We start from the raw sequence: 24,243 nt of genomic DNA on the forward strand, positions 1-24,243 counted from the left end.
AGCTGCGAAGAAGCTGGCCGCAGGTGATCAACGACACCCGTGGCCCGTGATTTTTTTAAATCTTTCTGTAAATTGCCGTCATAGACGATATTTTATTTAAATAACAAATGAACGAAATGTTTTCCCAAAAATCATGCAAAATAGTTTCACTAAAATACTAGCGACCAAATTTTTATAGGCAACTTGGTAGAATTCCCCTAATTATAAATATACATAAAAATTTATGTTTTAGCAAATAACCGATGAGCGCACTTATCCTACATCCGGATCTTTGACCATTAATATTCTTGCTATCTAACAGTTAAATATCATACATTAGTTAAAATCTGGCCACACCGGAATTCAGTTGTCAAAAAGTACTTGTGCGTTATGGTTGGAGTTATGTTTGTTGTATCAATTTGTGTGTCAATTATTAATTAACCCTTGTTAAAATGGCCTGTTGATTATTAAAAAGCAGAGCTTAGTTCAGAAACAATCGATGTTAAGTGTATTTAGTGTGTGAATCATGGCAGCTGGTGGCGAGGATCTATGGCGCGAGTGCGCGGGTTGGCTTACTAGATGTGGATTATTACGGCCTGACCATAAGGCGAATTGGGATACGAGCACTATACATGATTTGGCTTATACCTTGCGTGATGGTGTTTTGCTCTGCAACCTTCTAAATGTCCTGCACGCTGGCTGTTTAGATATGAAGGACGTTAACCAGCGCCCCCAGATGGCCCAGGTACTTCGACCTTCATTCTAATTCACATTTAGCTGCAAAAACCTGCAATAATCACATATTGCTGATAGTTAAATTAGCTATTCTAAAATGCCTACATACAATATTACTCAACATATTTGTCGTAAGTTATTAGAATAATTACCATTGTTTTAGACTTTTGCAATTAATTTGAAGTAGCAAGTATCTGATTTAATCTATATAATCTATATTTAATAAATATTATTTTAATTAAATAGGGCTAGTTAGGGATTTATATCATCATCCCATTGAAATCCAACTAGGATTTCTTAAGTTATTAAAGTAGTAAAACTGTTGTGTAGTAGTGATACATTGATAGAATATAATCAATGGCTGTTATATCAATAATAAATAAAAAAACTATTGAATAATTTATAAGAATTGTTTAGTTTTATTTTTTCTATATAAATCCCATGACACTAAGTTCATATGAAACAGTTGTCAGTCAAAGCAGATTAAACAATAAATTACACCATAATTTGACTAGGATAGCATTTTGAATGTTTGACATTAATTCAAAAGCATATTTAGGGTATCACCCTAGTATAATTTTAACTTGTAGTGGGTAAAATAAAGTTATTAAAATTTAAAGAAACATTATATTAACATTTTGTTATAATAATAATATTTTAATTATTCATATTTCATAGATTTAACATCCTATGAACCAAAGGGATAATATATAAAGATATTGTAAAATAACTATTACTATTCATTAAAATATTCATAATAATTTCTTAAAAGACAAACACTTTATTGAATCACCCTGTATCTTTTCCAAGCAGAGATAATAATACCTGTTTTGTTCAAGTTGGTAGTTATAAAAACTATATTTAGTGAGAGAATTTTGTATGCTATTGAAACATCCTGATAATAAGCAAAACCAATTTTTATACAACCTGCTCTTTTTAATTTAAAGTACTATATCATATCACATATAGTTCAGCTTATACTACTACTATAGTACTTCAAATTGCATAAATAGAACCATGAAAGAAATGATTATTTTTAACAGTCACATAATTAATGTGCCAGTTTACAAATTACACAAATCTAAAATTACTTTATGTGTAAATACACTGTTGAGATAACAAAAACTTTAAGTTCTTCTAATAAACTAAAAAGAAGTTCAAAAGTTATTCATCAACAGCGCCATTAGTCAATTATCACTAGCTAATTATAATAATTAAAGTGGTATGTGAAAAGATAAACATTTTCGCAAAACATAATCTGATAGCTTTTATCTGAGAATTCTTCAAGCAACAATACACCCATTTTTCTTGAAAGTGACAAGGCTAAATGGATATATGATATCTCAATAACACATTTTTCTTTGAAGTCAACCTTTAAATAGAAATGATACCTAAGTATAGTATGAACTTGTCTTCTTTTGTTATTTTTTCCTATAGTTTTTAGATATCAACCAGATAATCTGAAAATCTATTGTACATATGATGTCTTCTTCAATTTATAGAACAAATCAGTTAAAACCAAGTTAACTCGAAGTAAAATAGAACTCAAAGTTTTTGTATGTACACGCTAATCTCCGAAACTACAAAGCCGATGTTTTCGCTTCTTTTCCAAATAGATACAGTTTAGTATTGCTTATTTAGCTTGCCAAACCATAGACAGCAACTAGTTTTTATTCTTAACATTGTACAACTAACAACAACAGCTTAACGTAACTAAAGTTGCAATAACGTCAATTTAATGCAGAAAACTATCGTCTATCCACGATATTTTATCATCATTCCTTTTCAGTTCCTGTGCATGAGAAATATAAAAGTATTCCTAAGGACATGCCACGAAGTTTTTGAATTGCGTGAAACGGATCTATTTGACCCATCCATGCTATTTGATCTCTCAAACTTCCACCGAGTTCTATGCACTCTTGCCAAACTTAGTCAGTGTCCAAAGGCCTTGGCCAAAAGTATAAAGTAAGTTTTAAAAAAAAGTATAAAGTAAAATTTTATTCTTTTAATAATCATAAAGTCGGCACCGCACCTATAGCACTTGTTTGAGCCGTCCATGACAGCAAAGCTCCGAGGCAGCAAATTCTTCAGACTTTATTGTATTAATGGGTGTAATAACCTACCTTATAATTGAATTAATGTAACGGTACACGTAGACAAGTGTAAAATGTATAGTGCTGACAACTGAAATATACATACCTACAAGTTGCATATTCGTCTGCTTGTTTTAATAACGTAAATATTTCATAGAGTTAGTAAAAGTTAGTACCATGATTACATTTAAAACAAACTTATAAACAACTCTTTCAGACCATTCTCGGCAAATAGAACACAATCGGAAGAGGATATTTATAAAGATCTACAATCTGTGTAAGTAATATTTTTTTTTTGCCACGCGCCACCACTTTCTGGAACCAACGCACTGGCGAGCCCTCTGGCATTGACAGTGTCCATGGGTGGCGGTATCCCTTAACATCAGATGAACGTCCTGCCCGTTTGCAGTCTATAAAAAAAAACTCAAATTATTGAAATTAGTTAAGCTATATACATTTATTAGTGCGAACCAATCCCTGGATATTCCGCCCTCGTACGAGATGGTTCAACCGCCGGCTTCGGAGGTGCCTTGGGTACAATTCACCATACCCAGCAGTAATTGTGAAGAGAGGGTTGAGGAGATATATGAGGATCTATGTTATGTCAAGTTGAACTCGGAAGTACCTGAGGTGGCGATCTTATTAATCTATGCAAATCGTTTAGTTTTAATAATAGACTAATAGAACGAGGTACACTTGTAGATATAATATACACATTTTTTTTGTTTGTTTTTCTGCGGTAATTTGGAATCAGCCCCTAAGGCTACCTATGAGCGAATTTGTTCTGTGGCGCTGTCATGTAGAGTGACTTCCCATTGGAAGCCTCTACTTATCTTCTGCCTAGAGCTACTGCCGGTTTTCTAGCTCTAGAATATGGTGACGTTTTAGTCGACTGTCTAATGGTGAGTTGGCGAGAATATCCAAAATAATACTCGATATTATTGCGTTGCTATTGATATAAATTTAAATAAATAAAACTTACGATTCTTCAACAGAGGTGAAACAGCTGTTTAGTGTTACATATTGTTTCTAGAAATGCAAAAAAATATTTAACTGCTTCTTATTTTAGGATAATGTAAACTAACTAAGAAACCATAAAGTATTTAAATTTATTTATTCCGAACTGTTGATTACACAGTTTTTTATATAGGTTTAGGTTTAGAGACTTTATTTTCTCAAAAAAAACAAAAATGCCACTTACATTAGAACAATACGTCAGGTAAACATAATATTGTAGTCGTTCTCAAATAATCACAAATCGTAGATGCAACAAATCTAAAAGTAATAAATAAGACACGAATAAAAACAAATTATAAGGAAATGAAATTAAAAGTAATTTTGTTTGACATATTCACTCAGCCCCGATTAATATTTTTATATATAATGTATATGAAAAGAAATGTTCGGTGTAAGTCGATTGTTGGAACTAAACGGTTCTGCATAGATATTTAATCGCTTGAAGCTCAGTTTGGTAGTGTGCTAAGCTTGGTGATTTTCAGTTTTGCGTGGTGCACATAGATTTAATAAGTGTGAGTTATCTACTTAGAGCTGGAAACATGTTTATGATTTTTGCAAGAGCACCCTTAACTTAAAACCGACTTAAAAAGGGATGTTTAATTTAGCTGTTAGATGGTTTTTTTTATTTGTGGTTACATATTTGTGGTTTTGATTTAATGTAACTTTCAGATGATTTCTACTTAAGACGATGGTATTAACATTTAAATGCTTCATCGATTTTTAATACATACTTATATCAATGTATCATATAATATAAACATAGTAAGTACGCAGTTACGCCTGCTTCAATTACCGATTGATTACTTAAGAGTGACTATAGACAATAATAATACTGTCTAATGGTGACGTGCAATTCGTACAAACATTAAGTTCATATAAAAAAAAATGTTGATAAGAATAAAGTTCTTTAAATATAAATCTCTAATCTAATCAAATCAAATATCTAATCACAAAAACATTGTTTTTGTATAGAACCAGTTTTGACCAGTTCAAACCCTCAACTTTTCATATATTATAAACTTATACATAATTATTTAACATAATTTTTTTTCCGACATTTGGCGTGCTTTACAGCGTGCGTAGTCACGGTGACTGAAGACAAAAGGTAAAAAAAAAATATGTTATATATAAGTCTAAAACACATAGCTTCAATCCGGTAAAAAATGTGTTTTCTTTATTCATAGTTAAAGTACACTTATGAAATATGAACGTCAACAGAAAAGATGTTAAATCGATTCTAAAATTCTCAGGTTCATTTAGGTTCAAGCTAACTAAATTCTCCAGCCGTTAATGCTGTAGATAGCAATAAGAGGACGCGTACATTATACGAATGAATTATTTGACATGTAGCCTATTAATTTTGTAAATTGGACTATAAAATTTGCCAAAAGACCTTGTATGTAAATGACAGTGCGATTCGCATGGCTACATTGGATTTAATATACGGAAGACAATTATGTTTTTTTTGCGCGTACACATACTAGTTTACAATTTTTTATAGAATATATTCTGACATGTTGGATTGTAGGCATTGCTCTATTGGCGGTATAGGACCACACTAAATTTGTACTTCTAAACACGTCTTTTTCTAAAATATGTATAATAATCAAATTTTAAGATAACATATTCAAACGCTATGTTTTAAGGTTTTTAAATAAAATAAAAAACAATTTACAACAACAAATTAATAAGTTCATATATTGTTAGTATAGTAAAATATATAACTATGTTAGTAAAATTATTAAAAATATTTAAATATTTAATTCATTAGTCTACATTGATTTGAGACACCAGGTACATGGGCATGTATATGAACCTAGTGTCTCAAAACAGCACATTCGAGCTTATTTGCTATAACCATATATGTATATATAATATAACTAGCTGACCCGGCAAACGTTGTTTGGCCATGTATTTGTGCCAAAAAATTAAAGTTTAACAAAAAAAACATGAGGGATGATTGTAGAGGGGTGAAAATTTAGGGTTGCATGTATTTTTGTATGGTGTATCGTAAAAAAATAATAACGAAAAATTTTGTCTAAAAAATAAATAACAAAATTTAGGGGTGGACCACCCTTAACATTTAGGGGGATGAAAAATAGATGTTGTTCGATTCTCAGACCTACCCAATACGCACACAAAATTTCATGAGAATCGGTCGAGCCGTTTCGGAGGAGTTCGGTTACTAACCCCGTGACACAAGAATTTTATATATAAGATAATAACTTCATAATGTAGTAGACCATAGATGCACATAAAATAAGCAAAGTAGATTATCGAGAAAAATTCAATAAAAAAGTTTTAAAGAGCAGTTATGTTCGCATGTATGTATCGCAGAGATTATCACGAAACGTCTAGCGGATACGCGGGAACTTATGGGCAGGCGGCCCCAATCTAAAAGGAAATACAGTACCTACAAGTCTTCCGTCCTAGTATGGTTGTCATTTGCGGAATAGATTCGATTGTTTAAACTATACATTGGAATATAGATTCTGAAATATTTTAGTCCATACAATGGAAACATGATATAAGTATAGATATTTCCGAAGCAGAGCCACTTACGCCCAAACCCAATAATTAATCCACAATCTCCGTGACAGTCGATCTCTTCGCTGTTGTCACTCATATTTGATAATCAATATGAACCAAATAATGTAAATAAAACGATACAAATAATATTAAAATTTACATGTCTATGTTTAATACATATCAACATATATATAATATACAATATGGAGATTTTATCAATATTTTGATTAAAATGTCTATCTCAGTTTAGGCGTTGGGCCTTTATTAGCATACCAATATATAGTCCAGTTATTAACACTAACGCGTCTTGTCGATGGGGGATGTTGTCTCCTACCATGGGATGATCTGTGTGTCTGTTTCTTTAGAAACATGTACTTTTAAGAAGTACGAATATTCATTTTGATTAGTAATTGAATGTCAAATTGGGTATTGTTTGATACTTAAGAATATAGCTCGAGAAATATAGTATTTTAAAATAAAAGGTGCCAACCCTATTGTAAGTTACAACTTACTGTGCGCCCACGTCGCAGTCGTGCCCGATTTGACGATAAAACCCGACCCAAATGTATGCACAAAGGAATAAATACAAAGGCGTCGTAAAATACTGTAAAGTCATGCTCACATAAATGAGCCCCATTAACACATTGACTTCGTCTGTATATTGGTTATCTATAGGGTATTGAAATAACACGATGATTCTAGTTTTTTTTATTACAATCAAAAACTTATAACGACATCGAAGGGACTCATATTTGGTCATAAAAACTGATAGTCGTAATAGACGATGTCGTAGATATTAAATACCTAAAATAGTAGAATTCGTCCGGGACCTTTGGTTTTGGTCAATATTACCAGTATGTTGCTGGCTCTTGGATAAATTATTTTGTGTGTGTATTCACTTTTCGTAGTTTTAAAAAGACATCAAAGTACGTACTTAGTATGTTGTGTGTATTAAAATGAAATACTGTTTATATCGGATTTAATTGTTAAATGTATTAGATCTTAAATTTATTAAACCATAGGTTGTCTTCCATAAACAATCATTATTTTATATTTAGTTCCAGTTCTTGATGGTGTATGGATTTGCTGTATTTAAGGTCCAATATTTGTTATCTAATAATCCGATAAAAACAGTATATGATGTTTATATGGGCGTACAGTGGCGCGGGCGGTGCGTCGACCCGCGAGGCGAATGAGTACGCGAGCTACTGTGCCCGAATCCACGACGAAGAGATCTACCACGACCTGTGCGTCGTCAAGGGGCCCGAGCCGCCCGCACCTCCCATCGCTTTCACTGCAGTGCGTGTTTTTTGTTTTTTTTTTTTTGCTATAGCGGAAGTAAAGATATTTGAATCGCGTGTAGTCCCTACCTTCTACTTGAGCGGGCATAAAGTTATAGCTATTGCCATAAATTAAAAAAAAAAAGATATTTAAAAAAAGAGTGTGTTACACGCGTTAGAAGTTATACTTCTTTGGTGTATGGAAAAATATAACTAAAATGCAATAGTGATTAATGATAAATATTAAAATTAATCAAAAAGGTTTTATTTAAATAAATAAATTATTAGTAAAAACTATCACCGTTGTATTTGAAATTGATTTAAAAACACCATAATAATATTTATTTATTCACACTGTTTAATTGTACTGTTACGAAGCACGTGTTCTAAGTATAAAAATACTAGAATATACAACTTGAACATAGTTATCGATTTCCATGCCACCTAGACCTAACTTTACGATGTCGAATTTAGGTGTTGGTGTGCGCGCGCATCGTAAAAATTCCTTCTCATATTTTTTTTTCTATCGCGCCAAAAGAAGTATAACTTCAATATAAGGTTGTAACCAAATTTACATATAATAATATTGAGTTTAATAATCCTATTGGTTTCGATAAATTTAGAAATTATGAGTTTAATAACAGTAGAAACGGGATCAATTGATGCATAAAATTTCGAATAAAACCAAAAGAAAATAAGTAAAACCCCGGCACGCATACATAGAATTATTTATACGCTCATTACTTCCGCTATCTTTTTTTTACGCCAACTAGTTGTTTGCCGTAATGTTAGCATTGCATAGAATGGTATTTCGCTAATTGCTTATCTGTGATCCATTTGGTATAGCCATATATTAGAAATCGTCATAAATATTTATTTATTGCAGCTAGCGTCGTCCTCGCACAGTTTAGAGAAACGGGATTATGTTATACGCGAGTTGGTTGATACTGAGTGCAATTATGTGGACGTGTTAAGCAAAATAATTAAGTATTTCCTGAGACCGCTTATGCCGTACTTGAAGCCGCAAGATATGCAAGTGATATTCTTCGGTGTTAAGGTAGGTGGAGTGCCTTTATGATTTATAGGAAGATTTACCTTCTTCATTTGTTTTCAATGGTGCCCGTAGTGTCATAGCAGTAATAATATATTTTGTTTTTAGACGCAGTATTAACTATTGAAACTCTAACATAACAATAAAATCTGTAATTTTCTACACAGGCCTCACTTGGATTTCTGTCTGTCTTTAATATTTAAGGGAATATCGGAGACAGACTCCGTTCTTATTCATTGATTGATGTATAATTTTATGTATTGCATGGTCAACGCAAAACGGTTATTAGATTATATGTTTAATAATAATACAAATAAGGCTTTATTTATCCACGCCTTATTTACATATAATATACAGAAAAATATATTAAAATTTGATTATTCTTAAATTCAATTAAATAATCATTTATTCATACAGGTAAAACATGTACACAATGAAATTCAAAAACAGAAATGTATATGAAATGCTTTTAATTTTACATTTATTGCCAGTTCTCAAATCAAGGGCGTAGAACGGAAGAGAAGAACTGGCAATAAACACTCCGCTACTATTTTTGATCGCCAAGTTTTTTGTTTTACTCTTATACAATGTTTGCACCTGCAACCATTACACCATGTTCCACATGTTCGGAGAAGAGAGTCCTTCAACTTTTTCCGCCGTATTTTATATCATGTCAACATCAAATGTATACCTAAAATAAATAGGCCGACGAGATTAATAGGGTAGCTGGCAAAAAACTTGATGATTTCTATAATAGAGTTCTTTTAATGATTAGAGACGCTTTAATAGAACAATTATTACAGGATCTACATGAAATTCACACAGGCCTTCTCCGTCAACTGCGTTTGGCCACGGAAATGTGTGTGCCAGGCAGTGGTGCGCCGAGGCTAGCTGATGTATTCCTTGCGTGGCGGGAGAAGTTGCTGCTGTATGGGGATTATTGCTCCAATCTCACAACGGCGCAGGATACCCTCAAAACGCTGGATTCTAGGGATGGGACGTTCAGTAAACAACTTGCTGTAAGTGGTTTTTAAAATCGTCAAGTTTTTAATCTGTAACTAGACTTGTAATATTTAGAAGTTTCTATGGAAAATTTTATGGATTAACATTTCGTTGAATGACTTGTGATTCTATGTATCTTGATAATCTGTGCATGTGATTGTAATGAAACTCCTAAACGACTAGAGTTGATTGAAATTTTTTTGTATGTTCAAGTGGATTCGGGAATTGTTTAGATATTTTTTATTTACAGGACATCGTTATTGTGTCTTGTATAAAATTTCTGAAATATTCTGGTAGTATTCAAATTTATCGACGTATTTTCCGAGTTTGAGAGAGACCCTTATAAACCGACAAATAATTTACTAGACATTATGAAGGCCTAATAGAAATTATTAATTTGATTTCACCTGATAAATGAGCGCGGTCTGGATATCCATAGTTGCTCCTCTTCACACTTTAAAATCGATTGTCGTGAAGTTTCAGATAATTTGATGGCTTGGTTTACTATCTCTTCGTGTATGTTATTTGCCTATAGAAGCTTGTTACATTAAGGGCCTGTTTCACAATGTATGGATAAAGTGCCAAATAGCTAAGCAACACATAAATTATTCGAAAGGTAAAAGTTCCAAATAAGTTACTTCACATTTCATGACGTATAGCGCTATCTGACAGTCGTGAAACGCAAAAATACTATTTATCCTACCAATAAGTAACAAATAGCTTATTTGGAACTTATCCGGACATTGTGAAACAGGCCCTTAACATTGTTTTTATTTTTCTATAAATAAAAAAAAAGCCAAAAACGAATGATATTCCTAATATAATTATATATTAATGAATTAATGTTTAGCATCGTTTTGGGCTTGTGTTTTTATATTTTAGTTGCATATGCAGAAAAAAAAGGATAATTTCAAGTTATAGCAGAATATAGTCTGTAATAATACGCCTCTTTCTTTCTGTCTGTAGAAATGTCAAAAAGAACACAGCGACGGTCGTATACAGTTGCGAGATATACTGTCAGTGCCGATGCAGAGGATACTCAAGTACCATCTGCTTTTGGACAAACTTGTGCAGGAGACGCAGCCGGTATGTATAAGTGATTGGTATAATTCCCGAAGCACAGATTTCATTTATTACGACCTTGGTTTTAGCGACCATTTAGCTATAACGACGTTAATTCGACTTAGGGTCTTTCAAGAAAAGAGCGTACAAATTCTCAAAAGGCTGGCAACGCACTCGCGAGCCGTCTAGCATCGAGTGTCCATGGGCGGCGGTATCAGTTAACATCAGGTGAGCCTCCTGCTCGTTTGCCCCTTGTTCTATATAACTTTTTTTTTTAAAAAGCATATATAGTACGAAATTCACGTGGCTATAGCGACTTCCGAAACGTCGACATCGGGTGTAGCGACTGTTTTAATGAATGTAACCAATTCTTAGAAAGCTAATGCAGATTTTGCAGTAGCCAAAGACTCAATTTATTTCGCACACAACCATTTCTTATCTTTTGTTTACATTCACACAGATGGTCAGCAACTGTAGAAATCTTAGCTTTTTGTTTATATCAGCTAAGCAAATTCGTTTCCGAGTTAAATTTATGTCACATTTAAAGTGATATTATGAGTTATTTTTTAAATGTACCAGTGAGTAGCCATGTATGGAAATGTTTTCAATAATAAATCAATATAAACTATACACAATATGCGAAATGCATTTCCCCAAGTAAAAAAAAAAATTGGCTGATACAAGAGGTCGTAGATTCGAATCCCGACTGCGCCAATACACTTTCAAAGTGTCCTGCACTCGCTTGTGTTAAGGAACTTGAGGAAACCGGCACTAAGGCTCGGAAGAATACATGTGTCAATGTGAAAAGCTGATCTTCTTGTCTATTAAAAGTAACTATGATCACGAGACATACAGATCTGAGGTCTTAAAAGTAAGCCCCACTGGATTTTTACACTAACGCACTAACACTTTCATACAATAAATGTACAGTGAAGTGCAAATGCAATAAGAACATTACTTATGTGTTACTTTGACAGGTTTTTAAATGTTTTCTGTAATTTGAACGAAGCTAATGAAGGTAAATTGTTAGTTATGGATAGATGGATTTAGGAATATAAGTTTAATTTCTTAATGTTTTTATCTAGAATAGTTGGTGTGGGAGTTAGAGGCTTATTACACTATGCGATATTCAGACTGTCTTAGTAAGACTGTCTTAAAATCTCATTAGCAAGCTTGCTATTACACTGGACTGAATACCGCACGCTAACTCATTTTTACTCATTTGCAAATTGCAAAGCGTACGTAGTCGGTGACGGATGTGACACATCGTTTGGAGCTAAGATATTCTATAATAAGATTGATTGTCCGAACCTTCTTTCTAAATTTAAGATTCATGTTTGTTTTTACCAATGTATCAGTGTGTCGAGCGTTGGCTAACTTTATCTATAAAAAATAAAAAACATTCCAAAGTACTTTTTTTTCTTGCGAACACGCCATGGTGCACGCGGCCACAGAAAACAAACATGTACAAACGTCTTTGCTCTGCGACTGCCGCGCGCTGACTGAATGGTTTAGCGTGCTAAGTCTTATTACACTACACGATATTCAGCAAGTAAGCCAGTAAGCACCGCCGAACCCATTCGGTCGGTCTAATTAGACAGGCTAACTGGCTAACTCTTATTCCATGAGGCTAAATCTTAGTAAGACTGTCTGAATATCGCGTGGTGTAATAAGCTCTTTACTTGGAATTCTATCGTATTAGTAATTACTGTTCAGATAGAAAAATATAGTGAAAAAAAAAATACGTCTTCTTAAATAAAATCCAAGATGTGTATATAAACATTACAGAATCACGAAGAGTTTCGTGGACTAGAACGAGCGAAGGAAGCAATGGTGGACGTTGCGCAATACATCAACGAGGTGAAGAGAGATAGCGAAGTGCTTGCTCTGCTGGCTAAAGTTCAGGTATTAACCTCCTTTATGTGTTCGAAAGCAGTGTAGACCGTGCTTCTTTCATCAATGAGGTCGTTAGTTCGATCCCCGGCTATGTACGAAACGGCATATGCGACAGATTGCCATGTAAAGTTCTGATATGTAACTACTAAATGAAAACATCAACCAATAGCGTGTATTTTTCTGGATCTCTTTTTCTCACTCTCTCTCAGTCGGTCTCCATCACTCTCTCCTGTTCTTCGACAAAAGCGCTGCACATCTTCGTGATGTTCCGTAAAATTTTTACCCTCATGCGCCTAAAGGAGTTTCACTTCAAAAATTTCAACATTCGATAGTGAAAAAAGATTTTTCAAAGAAAATAAAATACTACCTTCGTCTAAATTGGCTTTTTACTCTATGGACACATTCCAATTAGTGTATAAGTACGTCAGTTAAGAATAACACTAAACTGGAGATAATAATTATCAATCTCAAAGATGTCAGAAATTTGATACAGAAATGAATCCTGAATATCCAATGTTTTTGTTCTTTTTTAATATTTATTATAAAAGGTTTGAATTATTATTTTCATAGGAGAGTATAATAGACTGGGACGGAGCGGAGCTAGGAGCGGGTGGGGCGTTGCTAGCGGCATATGGACGATTATTATTAGACGGAGAACTCAAGGTCAAGGCACACGAAGACCAGAAGCAGCGACTGCGATATGTCTTTGTGTTCGATAAGCTTATGCTCCTCTGTAAGCCGGTTAAGGTATTATCAAATAGAAGTTATTTCAATAACTCTACTCCGTTTTATTATTCCTTAGAATTCTGACATCTGTCATTTTTTGACATGTCAGAGATGGCAAATGGCCGGGCACATATTTCAATTTTAATAAGCGTCTGAATATCTGAGTCTACACATACATTTTATTTGTCAGTGTTGTAGTGAATGTATCATGAAAACATGCGTCGCCTGCCTTTGATTTTACATATTTTTTTTAGGAAAACCAATACTCATACCGCGTAGGTATACGATTAGCGGAATACCGTGTTGAAGAAGGCTGTGGGAGAAGAACAATGCGGACTGATTCGCGATGGGCCTCGCAGTTCTATCTTGTACGTCGGACAAAGGAAACGACGTTTACATTATACGCTAGAACGGATGAATGTCGACGGAAATGGCTGAAGACGATACAGGATGCCATGTGAGTACCACCCCTGGTGTTTAGTGTGTTAAAATAATGTATTGTTGAAACGCTGGCTTTCGGTCAGACAGACAGTTAAACGTTTACGACGCTGCGTTATTTAAATCAAAATGCAAGCGACTTGATTGAATATCGGTCTTTAATAACCTCTCTAGAGATTCAATTAACTCGCGATTATAATATTAATTAACGCGACATATATAAAATGATTCCCTTTTTTCCTTGGTCAACGGCATCACGCATGAACGGCTAGATCGATTTCGCTATTTTTTTTCTTCTATCTTTTATCTCTGCCTTTTAATAAATTTAATAAATTTATTAAAGAGAAGCTGTGTAAAATCGCTTACTATAAAGTTAACGATTATCTAGTTGATAAAAGGGCCTGGGACTAGTGCTGGGCAGGCTACTTCTAATTAATTTGCTATATTTGTTTTAAAATACTTATTGATTGTTGATTTGCTTTTTTAAAAGTGTACCGAGAGTTTTTTACGCCGACTTTTTCTCTCGGCCTACACTCTCTGTCTTCTTTGCCGATAAGTAGGGATGCGTACAGGTTCGAATTTAATGACGTGGAATAAGTATACCTGGATGATCTTATGTTCCAAAATAAAAGTATATTATTTTTAGTTTATGAAGGAATATTAAAAAAAATACACATCAGATGAAAATAAATAACACAATTTAAATAAAAAGAGAGATGTTAATTACCTAAGAAACCTATATGACATCTCTACAGAAATGTGTAATATTCAGAAAACATTACTGGACCCATTTGAATTCTAAAATAACTTTAAAAGGATCTTTAGTTTAAATACCTCCACGGCTGTAATTCTATTTTAACAATAAAATATAATATTTTGTTAAAATTATAACCGGAACTTTTTTAATTCAGTTAAAAAGCCCTTGACTTAGCGTTTAAGTTTTCCAGGGCTACGCGTAATTGGGTTGAAGCTGTATAATTATGTTTTAATTGCTATAACGATTTCAGTGAAATTTTATAAATGATTTTTAGTGACAACTTAGAACCACCGGGGTGTCGAAATACAAATCACAAGTTTGTCCTTCACACATTTGAAAAACCAGCCACCTGCCACCATTGCTCCAAGTTTCTCAAGGGCCGAATATTTCAGGTATACAAACAAATATTAATTGTATTTTCTAACAAGGAAAATCATATTTGTTAATCGTTTTCTACAATAAATGTATTTTTTTCCTTGGTTTTAATCGATCATATATTTTTCACAGTATATATTTACATTGTGTGTCTAATAAAGTTCTTTCTTTCTTATTAAAAAAAATCATTACACGGTTCAACAGGCGCCTTCATCGCAACAATGCCGAGTTATTCAAGAATCTAGAAACTGAACATTTTCTTTGATATTGGTCCAAAGAATGGTGTTTTTAAATAGTATATTTTTTTGTGTCTTATATTCCCTTAAACGGTTTATCTAGTTAAGACTCACAGTTAAAGCCAATCAGCACTTAAAGAAAATGTCCTGCATTTAAACTTTTTGTATTAAAACACACATCCCAGGGTTACCAGTGTTCCGTATGTAGCGCATGCGCACACAAGGATTGTATCGCGTTATCTGGCCGATGCGGTGGAGGCCTATCGGTGGCGCCACCTCTGCCGCCTCACAGCCAGCAGCCCGATCACGCCTTGCATTATTACATGTGGTAAAGTTTCATTGCTGTTCTGTAATATGTTGTAAATTTAGCAAAATTAAATTACGCTTGTAAGTTTTATAAGTTTTTTAAATAATTCTTTAATTTTCTTATTTGGTGATTACGTCAACAATAATTATTTAATTTACGCATATAAAACATTTTTTTACACATATAAAAGCAGTGTTGGCCTAGTGGCTTCTTTGCGATTCTCATACTTGAAGTCGTAGGTTCGTTCCCCGGCTGTGCACCGATGCACTTTCTATGTGCGTATTTAACAACGGTGAAGGAAAATATCGTGAGGAAACCGACATGTCTTAGACGCAAAAAGTCGACCACGTGTGTCAGGCGCTAAATGCTGAACACCTACTTGCCTATTAGATTTAAAAATGATCATGATAAAGATTCAGGAATCTGAGGACAAGACCTAAAGAGGTTGTAGCGATTTGTTTTTACACATATACACATTGTCTATGCCTGAAAACGGAAACACGAAACGAAAACAAAAAGTTTTTAGGTTTATGTATTATTATTTTTGAGAGCTTTCCTTAGTTTAGCTGACAAGAGTGAAGGGCTCCTAAGTACTTTTTATTATTTAATGGTCGTTAAATCGAGGGACGCGTCACAAGGAGCTTACACTGTATTGATTATAATTTTTAATCTTATTTCTCATATATTTTTTTATACCCAGGTTATAAATGTTGTGACATATATTTGACTACTTTCTTTGTATAAATAGGTACGTGGGCGAAATGGGTCGAGAGACAGCCACGGACCGCCTTGAGCGTCGAGTGGACGGGACCTTTCTTCTTCGCGTCAGGCCTAGAGCTCCGCCACACCCTACCAACGACACGCATTATGCCCTCTCACTCAAGTAAGAGATCTACTAAACAAAAAATACATAAAAACATAATAAATATCCTTTTTTTAACATATACCTTAATCAATTAGTATATATTGTAGAAATTTTGTTGTAAATAACAAGTGTTTCGGTTTCATTGAAAGTACTACAGAGCGACCCCGCCCCACCCGGTCTCTCAAGTTTAAGAACAATGTACAAACAAAAAAAAAATCGCCACCAACTTCCGCACTGGGTGCCACTAATAAGTTTTTCTAACGGTTTTCAAACAAGTTATTGACTACGAGTTTAAGTTTCCAATTTAATTTTCCTTTGAACCAAAAATCTAATGGTTTGCAGGGCTGACAACACAGTGAAACACATGCGTGTCTGTCGAAAGCCAATAGACCAGGTACCGCACTACTTCCTCTCTGAGTCAAGATTCTTCCGGAGCGTTGTTGAACTCGTCACTTATTATGAACGGGTCAGTCTCGCTGAGAACTTCGTAGGGTGAGTATCCTCTACCCAAATTCAGCCTTAATAAATTTTCAATTTATTAAATATATGTATGTATGTATGATCCTGGAGATTCTTAGAGGAGGCCTTCATCAGCGGATGGGTTCTAGCATAATAATTAGAAAATACATAAATAATAGGAAATATAGTGTAGTTCATTTTTTTAAAAATATATATGTATCTATTTTTATTTATTTATATGTTAACCTGACAGTCCCATTGACACATTTTCGTCGATTTCCTTCAATGCCCAAATCACATTCCTAAGCCTTATTTGAATTGTCATCTACTAAGAAAACATATGTGTTTGATTTTAAACTCAAAGATAGTGCTTTATATTTTAGATGTTAGTGAAAAATAAAAATCCTCTGGCGTAGAAAAACCAAATTTTTCATAGCACCATGTATTATAAAAATCAAATATAATTTTCCAATGTTACAGATTAGATTCTAGTCTGAAATGGCCCTTCCGCCGTGTTGTCGCCACAGTTATCCATGACTTCCGCCCCTTGGAGTCGAGTCAGCTGTCACTGCGGCCCGGGGCCAAGGTTCTGGTTCTGAGTAAAGAGGGAGACAGCCGCGGATGGTGGAAGGGAAGGATACTAGACAAGGTAGTAGTACTCTACTTGCTACTAACACTACTAACGCTTTAGAAGATTTTGTTGCTAAGGAACCTTTTTTAATCTCAAAAAAACTGTTGTCTATTGGTTTACTGTAGTTGAACGAAACAACGTCATAATAAAGTACTAAATATAGAATGGTTGCATTTTTCAAAAGAAAATTTTAATTTTTTTTCTTTGATAGATATTTTGTATGGATTTAGAGATGGAGGTAAATGGAACAATTGAATCGATCAAGTTACATTTATTTGTACGCATAAATACGCTTGCACTTCAAGCCTTAAATAGAACGCATCAGAGGTAACGACGCGCCGCGAGGTAACGCTGCATGAGTCATGTTTTTTCGTGCGTGCAGCCGGCTCCATCGAATTATAAGACGTTATCACGTCAAAAAATTGTATGGCATTCGTTCGCGTCATTTTTATTCTTTTAAAATCTAACGTGCAACCATTTTAATGTTCATACATTAATTTCACGTATAAGGAAGCCCTTGTCCTTGCAACAACGGTGCAAAAATCTTTTCTCTTATAGAATTTGATTTAATTCATTTTTTTTTTCTAATAAAACTCAAAATTATAGCTATATCATTTATTCATAAATTGATAGTTTAAAATTTTTGTATCTCCAGGGTGACAACCGTTCAGGCTACTTCCCAAAAGACTGCGTGCTGGAGGAGCCCGAGTGTATCGGCGCACTTGACTGATGTCACTTGTGCGTCGCAGCGCGACGACACACCCCTGACAATCTCATCGAGGACCTGGTTTGAGGTCTGTATTTTAAGACTCAAGGTCTCATTTGAGTTTTGCCGGGTGCTGAAGATAGTCTAGTCACGAGGGAATTGAGATCGCTTAATACATGAACAGTGCTGCGAAACTTTTGAGGCTGAAGACATATTACATGACACATCAAAATAATTAAAAAAAAACCCTATAGCAATTTAATAGGTGTTTATTATATGTAACTGAAATTTTGTGAATCATTTGAATTTATTTCCAAATGTAAAGGAACATACAAATCTATTATTGTTACAAAATCAAGTATTTTTTTTTTTGGAAAACGGCTCTAAATAAATAAATCAGTATGTGTGACATGACGGCCATTCCAGCCATAATGACGTTGAAATGACGATTTTACAGTTTACATTACGTCACTGTATAAAAATGACAATTTCAATACATTTTTGACATTGCTATTTACTGACATATATTCTAGATTCATTCTATACTAAGTACCAACTAGCTAAATAAAACAGAAATGTGACAAATAAGAATACAAATTAATTTAAGTTTTCATTTAGTTCACAAGATCTTAGTATACATATTGGGGAATATTTTTTAAGATTAAGTCTTAGTTTGCCAAACATTTAGGTTATAGCGATAACCACAAAGTTATATCGTTTTGGTAATTCTAGGTTTAATTTGAATTGGCATTGAAATCTATGTAAAACATTTGGTTAGTCAGGAAGAGACTTCTACTCTTCTTCTTCCTAGCTCCTTGTTAACAAATAATCAATTAAATAATACTCGGAAATTTATTTAAAATTTCAATACTTAGTGAGGTTATGTGTCTTATATGTGAAGTTGTGAATAGCGGGTGAAATGCTTTAAGTGTATATATAAAGTAAGTAGTGATAAGACGACATACAACTATCTCTCTCATTCATTTGACAGTTTCTACGGTAGAAAGGGACATACGTATTTTTTGGACTACAAATGGAAAAATATAGGCAGTAACTATAGCCTAATATTATTAAATTAATTATAATTTAAAAATTATAATTGTAATTTTAAGATAGATATCGATAATCCATACAAATTTTTGAAATGAGGTAGAATTTATGAAATTATTAAATTAATCATAATAAATAAATTAAAAGAACCATTCGCCTGAACTCATTATAAGTAAATATGTACGAAAAATTCTTGCATTGTCTTGCTTAATATTCATGTTAAGAGAAGAAATAATATGCTCATAGTAGAAATATTTTCTATTCATATTATCAAAGTTTACAAATTGTATCTTAGATTCAAATATCACTGTTATTGCGTGATTAATTAGTTTTTAATACAAATATTGACGGTAGATCACATATCGGCACTGAACCAATGAAAATCAATTTTCGTATCCAACTAACAAATGTTCGTAGGCCCTCAGCTCTTCCAGCCAATTCAAAGTTTTCGCTTTGATGCTCAATTTATTATTCAATCAAAAAAATACCGTCATGGTCTTTCTTGTCTATGGACGTTAGTTGGATATGAAAATCTTCACTATTGCTATACCATTAAGCTAACAGTAGGTAGTAGAGACATTCGTCCAACATTAAATGTAGCTGTTTATTAAATGTTTCACATTGTTAGAATATTTTTATGAAATCGTTGATCATAATTGAAAACATATAAACTGTTGTTGTCTTTGAAATTCTACTTCAAAATGAGTGTTAAATGGTTTAAGGTCTCAATTGTTGTCTTTGGTGCAAAATCTAGAAATTGTCTATTGTATAGAATCATATTTAAAATCATGACACCTTGCTCCATCATGTAATCTTTTTTTGGTGTTGTATAGTGTTGCCCGCAACACACAAGCGGCAAATGGGTGTCCATAGACAGTATCTATGGCTGTTATAGACTGAGCCATAGACTAAAACATAGCGTTTGCCCTTATTATAATGGTACATATTAGAAATGTTTTTTAAGAACTTAATTTGTCTGTATTAGTTTAAAGTAAATTAGCTATGAGGTAATGCAACACACTTGTTGAAAGCAAACTATGAATTGCTTGCACAATTTTAAATCCTGAAAAAATAACAAATGTGCTCAATTTTTTGCTTTCATTCATTATTTTGCTAGGCAACATTATCAAAATGTTTCATATTAATGTGGGAATATAGTGAGATGGAAGTGCCAAAGTGTTAATTGTCAACTGGCAATACTAAAGTTTACTCATGTCAGTCACATTTATTAAATCTAGGTTGTGACAAGCGTACCAATGCAAACAATTTACAGTTAATTATAAATGTCAAGATCTTATCAAAAAAAACTTTTTTTACACATTTTCCTAGCGGCGAGTTATTTGACAATGGTGTCAATCTAATTGTTAAAAAAGCTATTTACACTTTTTTTTAAATATATTTTTTATTGTGCAGTAATTATATGTAGTCATTGACTCGGGCTGCCTTCGACGAGAAACTTATTTTTAATTATCTGAGCTCTTACAAATAAAATCCCACCAATGTCAATGTGTATTCACATTCCAATTATTATTAACAGATAGACACATTTATTTATCATTTTTTATAAATAGCAATTTTAGTACAAATTGTAATTTTTTTTATCTTTGTGCAATTTTTTTCTCGAATAAACTTACGGGCGTTTCTAATGAAATTTCCATTTCGTAGTATTTATTTGTGCGTGTTATTTTTTATTAATATAACTGTGTGATAGTTGAATCAAAATATATTTTTCATTAAAATATCTAGTATTCAGATTACATTAGGTATATTAGGAATATATTTTTGCAATAACGTAAAATGCAGCTTATTTATTAACTATTAAACAGAGTATATAATACACCATACATTGTAATTTTGACAATAGCAAGTTATAATGAGAATATTCAGTATAAGAAATATTTTTGTAATGTTTCTTTGTACATAATATCAAAGTATATCATACTTACAATGAACCATTGTGTTTCTATTATTTCTTTTATACTATTTCTTAACAATTTGGTTTGTTAATGAAAATACATTGTCTATGGCAAATAAGTTGCCATACTATATATTTTCATATAATGATTTGAATTTTTTTAAATAAATAATACGACAAACTTGTGAAATGTTACGTTATAGGCCTATTGTTATGTGAGCTATGCTTGTATTTGTATGAAATATATGTTTGTAGTCTTTCATTTAAATAATCTATAAAATGCATTATTGAAATCTACAAATGAATTTTTGATTAATATGACATCTCATACACATGAAAATATATATTGGATTAGCTATTTACGAATTTATGTAGTGTTGTGGATTAAATGGCTTTTAAATGTTCAAATTACATTAGTTTGCAAATGTTGGTGCTATTTAATTTTGTGTTCTAGGCTTTTTTATGTGAACCACATGCTGCCATAATGCCTCAAAACGATATAAGAAGAAATAAAAAATATATAATACAGCAATTACACAAATTAGCGTAAGTAACACAAATATCGCGTAATTCTCAATCTTTCTGACAAAATATTCTTCTGAGGTGTATGGCAACCCAAACGCGCTGGTACAGACGTAGTGTTAAAATATTTTGATATTATTTATGTCTGTAAATAAATTGTAAATGCATATCTCATTATGTAGTTAGGAGATGTGAAATATAAATAAATGGTTGAAAATTATACAAGTTTTTTATTCTCTTACTTCAAAACACCTACAAGGGTTAATGTTTAACACATGTGAAACTACACCAATTTATCAGGTTCAGTTTTAACCAGAGACAATAAAGAAATATAATCTGTCAAAACAATACAAAAAAAAACTACAGCTATAAAGTAAATTCCTATTACATATTTAGCATTAGAAATCCTAATTATACTTAAAATTATTTAAGATCAGGGGTACTACTTCCTAAATACGTGCGTAGATCATTCATTGTGGATCTTATTAACTTTGCTGGTATCGTTGGACGGCTAAGTCGTTTATAGGCAGCAAATCTGTGACAACCCCCGAAACTATAATAATAATTCCCGCCTTCACTTCCCTCGATCCATAACACATCTATTGGTGGAACTAAACCTTGGGCCTCTTCTTTCTGTGGATGAAATGTTTCAAATAAAAATTCAACCTTGATCTGTAAAAGTTAAATTTGTATGGTCTGGAAACAAATACCGTTTTTTAAATTCCTTTCGTCAGTAGAAATCTTTGATTTATTTTACGATATGAGTTGCCATTACATTAAGTAGATGTGTATTATGTGACTTACATTACATACAAAACTAAACACATAGAAAAAACGTACTAAATTTATCAGTGAAAGATGAAAACGTTTAGAAAATTCCTACAATCATTTATTTCTACCATTATAGTGACAGGCATTTCTATGTTTTGTGCCCTTTTCAAAAAATTTATTTTAGCTAAGCACACGAATATATTCCATTCTATCAGGCTATCTCTCTTAAGAACTATCAGGCACCTTATGGCTTAGGCACTGGAGCACCCCGTGATTCCTTTGTTCCCACGTATTAATTTTATCGCAAGCGCTAATTCATGCGTTATTATTGTGTAACTATTTAAAAATTCAACAACAATAAATTTAGAAGGCGTGTCACGTTAATTTACATTATATTATATTATTCAATCGTTGAACTGTTGTGTTAACCTCTGGAAGTGAAATAGACTTGCAAATAAAACCTATTGTTTATTTTGCAAAATGCAAGGTAATTAATAAAGTCATTTATATAACAACAACACTAATTGATATTCATTCAATCTAAATACAAGGAAAATCTGCCTAAATGGTGTGTATGTATATAAAGAAATGCATCCCTTTTTCCCTTGGTCACGTAATCACGCATAAACGGCGGGACCGATTTCGCTAATTCTTTATTTTTTGTATTATTTATACTAAAAATAAAAAAGAGCACATTAGGGCAATAACTAAGAACACCGACGCGTTGACCCACCTCTTGCAGCTGATATGGAAATAGGCAGTACATATTGCTAGGTATACAGATACAAGGTGGACCGAAGCCGCCCGCTGAAGGAGTCCTGCAGGAAAAAAACGCGAGAAGACCGGAAAAGCGATGGACTGATGAGATAGTTAAAAAAGTTGGCGATTAAAATTAGTGGCGAAGAGTTTATTGCCAGTGGTTCTCTTACGTTCTATGGCCCTTTTTACGGATTTGACAACTGGCAGTAAATGTAAAATTAGAAGCATTTAAGTAATGGGAACACGTAGTAATGAAAATAACAATAACTAACGTAGACTGTGTAATAACAAAACTAACAGCTATTTCATCCGTAATTTTAATTAGTACTAAATTAATTGAATAATAGTCTAACAGAATTGCATCAAGCAATAATTTTACCTGAATAGTTTCCATAAGTGACTCAACTTTCTTCTCATCTAATTCCGGTATAAATGGTCGTATTATAACTGACATCGGTACATCATGTATTTCTTCAACATACGCACTGTGTATACTCGCCATTCTTACGGGTGCTAAATACAAAAATAAAATTAAGGAAAGCATATCTTGTAGTGACGACATAGGTACGTCTTTCATTTACGGTTCCTATTATATCACTGACTCATACTATATAAACATTGTGTAAAATACGTTTTCCGTGTCTATTAAAGGATAACATTAATATTTGAAAATTAATACCTGTTGAAACCACTTCAATATTACATTGATAGTGCAAATACAATGTACATGAATACTGTGCGTATGGTACAAATATTAATAACTTGGGAGATTTAAATTTAGCGCCATTTCTATGGTCAAATTAAGATTTTTTTACTATGCTGTCTGTGTGTGTCTGTAACTGTAAATTTAAATTTCCTTTCGTTCAACTTATTATACAAAAACATGGATAAAATCATATTTTGAATGTGTTACTTACTACGAATATTCTTCACTATCACAGAACTTGTCAATACTGTAATCGATTTTATCATAACAATGTTATGTTTTCAGGGCCACATTGATATCACTCGACTGGCGAGTAGCGTATTTACTTGTTGACTGAGTTATGACTAATTTACCTGAATGTAGATTGTAGTGTCAG

At 32.9% G+C, this 24,243-nt stretch overlaps 2 protein-coding genes across 4 annotated transcripts; one reads left to right on the plus strand and one right to left on the minus strand.

The window, feature by feature from the left end:
• The first annotated feature begins 321 nt into the window (after positions 1-321).
• Positions 322-21,851, plus strand: LOC110991802 (protein vav). Of its 3 annotated transcripts, none has more exons than XM_022257302.2 (16): positions 322-724; positions 2,504-2,679; positions 3,025-3,084; positions 3,272-3,437; positions 8,520-8,690; positions 9,488-9,703; positions 10,653-10,772; positions 12,537-12,653; positions 13,215-13,391; positions 13,625-13,827; positions 14,840-14,957; positions 15,362-15,504; positions 16,232-16,366; positions 16,691-16,840; positions 17,288-17,459; positions 18,094-21,851. In XM_022257302.2, the coding sequence occupies exons 1-16, from the start codon at positions 506-508 to the stop codon at positions 18,166-18,168; spliced, it is 2,418 nt and encodes an 805-aa protein (XP_022112994.2). In that variant the 5' UTR covers positions 322-505; the 3' UTR covers positions 18,169-21,851. The 3 variants fall into 3 exon arrangements, with proteins under 3 accessions (XP_022112994.2, XP_022112995.2, XP_022112996.2); XM_022257303.2 differs by having other exon boundaries at positions 17,288-17,456; XM_022257304.2 differs by lacking the exon at positions 3,272-3,437 and adding an exon at positions 7,514-7,652.
• LOC110991803 (putative sulfiredoxin) lies at positions 21,846-24,218 on the minus strand. Its single transcript, XM_022257305.2, has 3 exons — positions 24,079-24,218; positions 23,541-23,674; positions 21,846-22,264 (listed from the first exon to the last, which is right to left on the minus strand). The coding sequence occupies exons 1-3, from the start codon at positions 24,131-24,133 to the stop codon at positions 22,055-22,057; spliced, it is 399 nt and encodes a 132-aa protein (XP_022112997.2). The 5' UTR covers positions 24,134-24,218; the 3' UTR covers positions 21,846-22,054.
• Between the last annotated feature and the right edge of the window lie 25 nt (positions 24,219-24,243).

Source organism: Pieris rapae, chromosome 2 (assembly GCF_905147795.1).
Source record: "Pieris rapae chromosome 2, ilPieRapa1.1, whole genome shotgun sequence".
Lineage (NCBI taxonomy): Eukaryota > Metazoa > Arthropoda > Insecta > Lepidoptera > Pieridae > Pieris > Pieris rapae.

Bases quoted from the DNA above. Each gene is read 5' to 3' on its own strand.
- LOC110991803 (XM_022257305.2), bottom strand. From the start codon at position 24,133: ATGATAAAATCGATTACAGTATTGACAAGTTCTGTGATAGTGAAGAAT. The intron at 23,675-24,078 runs GTAAGTAACACA...TTTTGTATTTAG, and splicing joins GATAGTGAAGAATATTCGTA to CACCCGTAAGAATGGCGAGT. The intron at 22,265-23,540 runs GTAAAATTATTG...TTTCATCCACAG, and splicing joins CACTTATGGAAACTATTCAG to AAAGAAGAGGCCCAAGGTTT.
- LOC110991802 (XM_022257302.2), top strand. From the start codon at position 506: ATGGCAGCTGGTGGCGAGGATCTATGGCGCGAGTGCGCGGGTTGGCTT. The intron at 10,773-12,536 runs GTATGTATAAGT...TAAACATTACAG, and splicing joins TTGTGCAGGAGACGCAGCCG to AATCACGAAGAGTTTCGTGG. The intron at 16,367-16,690 runs GTAAGAGATCTA...AATGGTTTGCAG, and splicing joins CATTATGCCCTCTCACTCAA to GGCTGACAACACAGTGAAAC.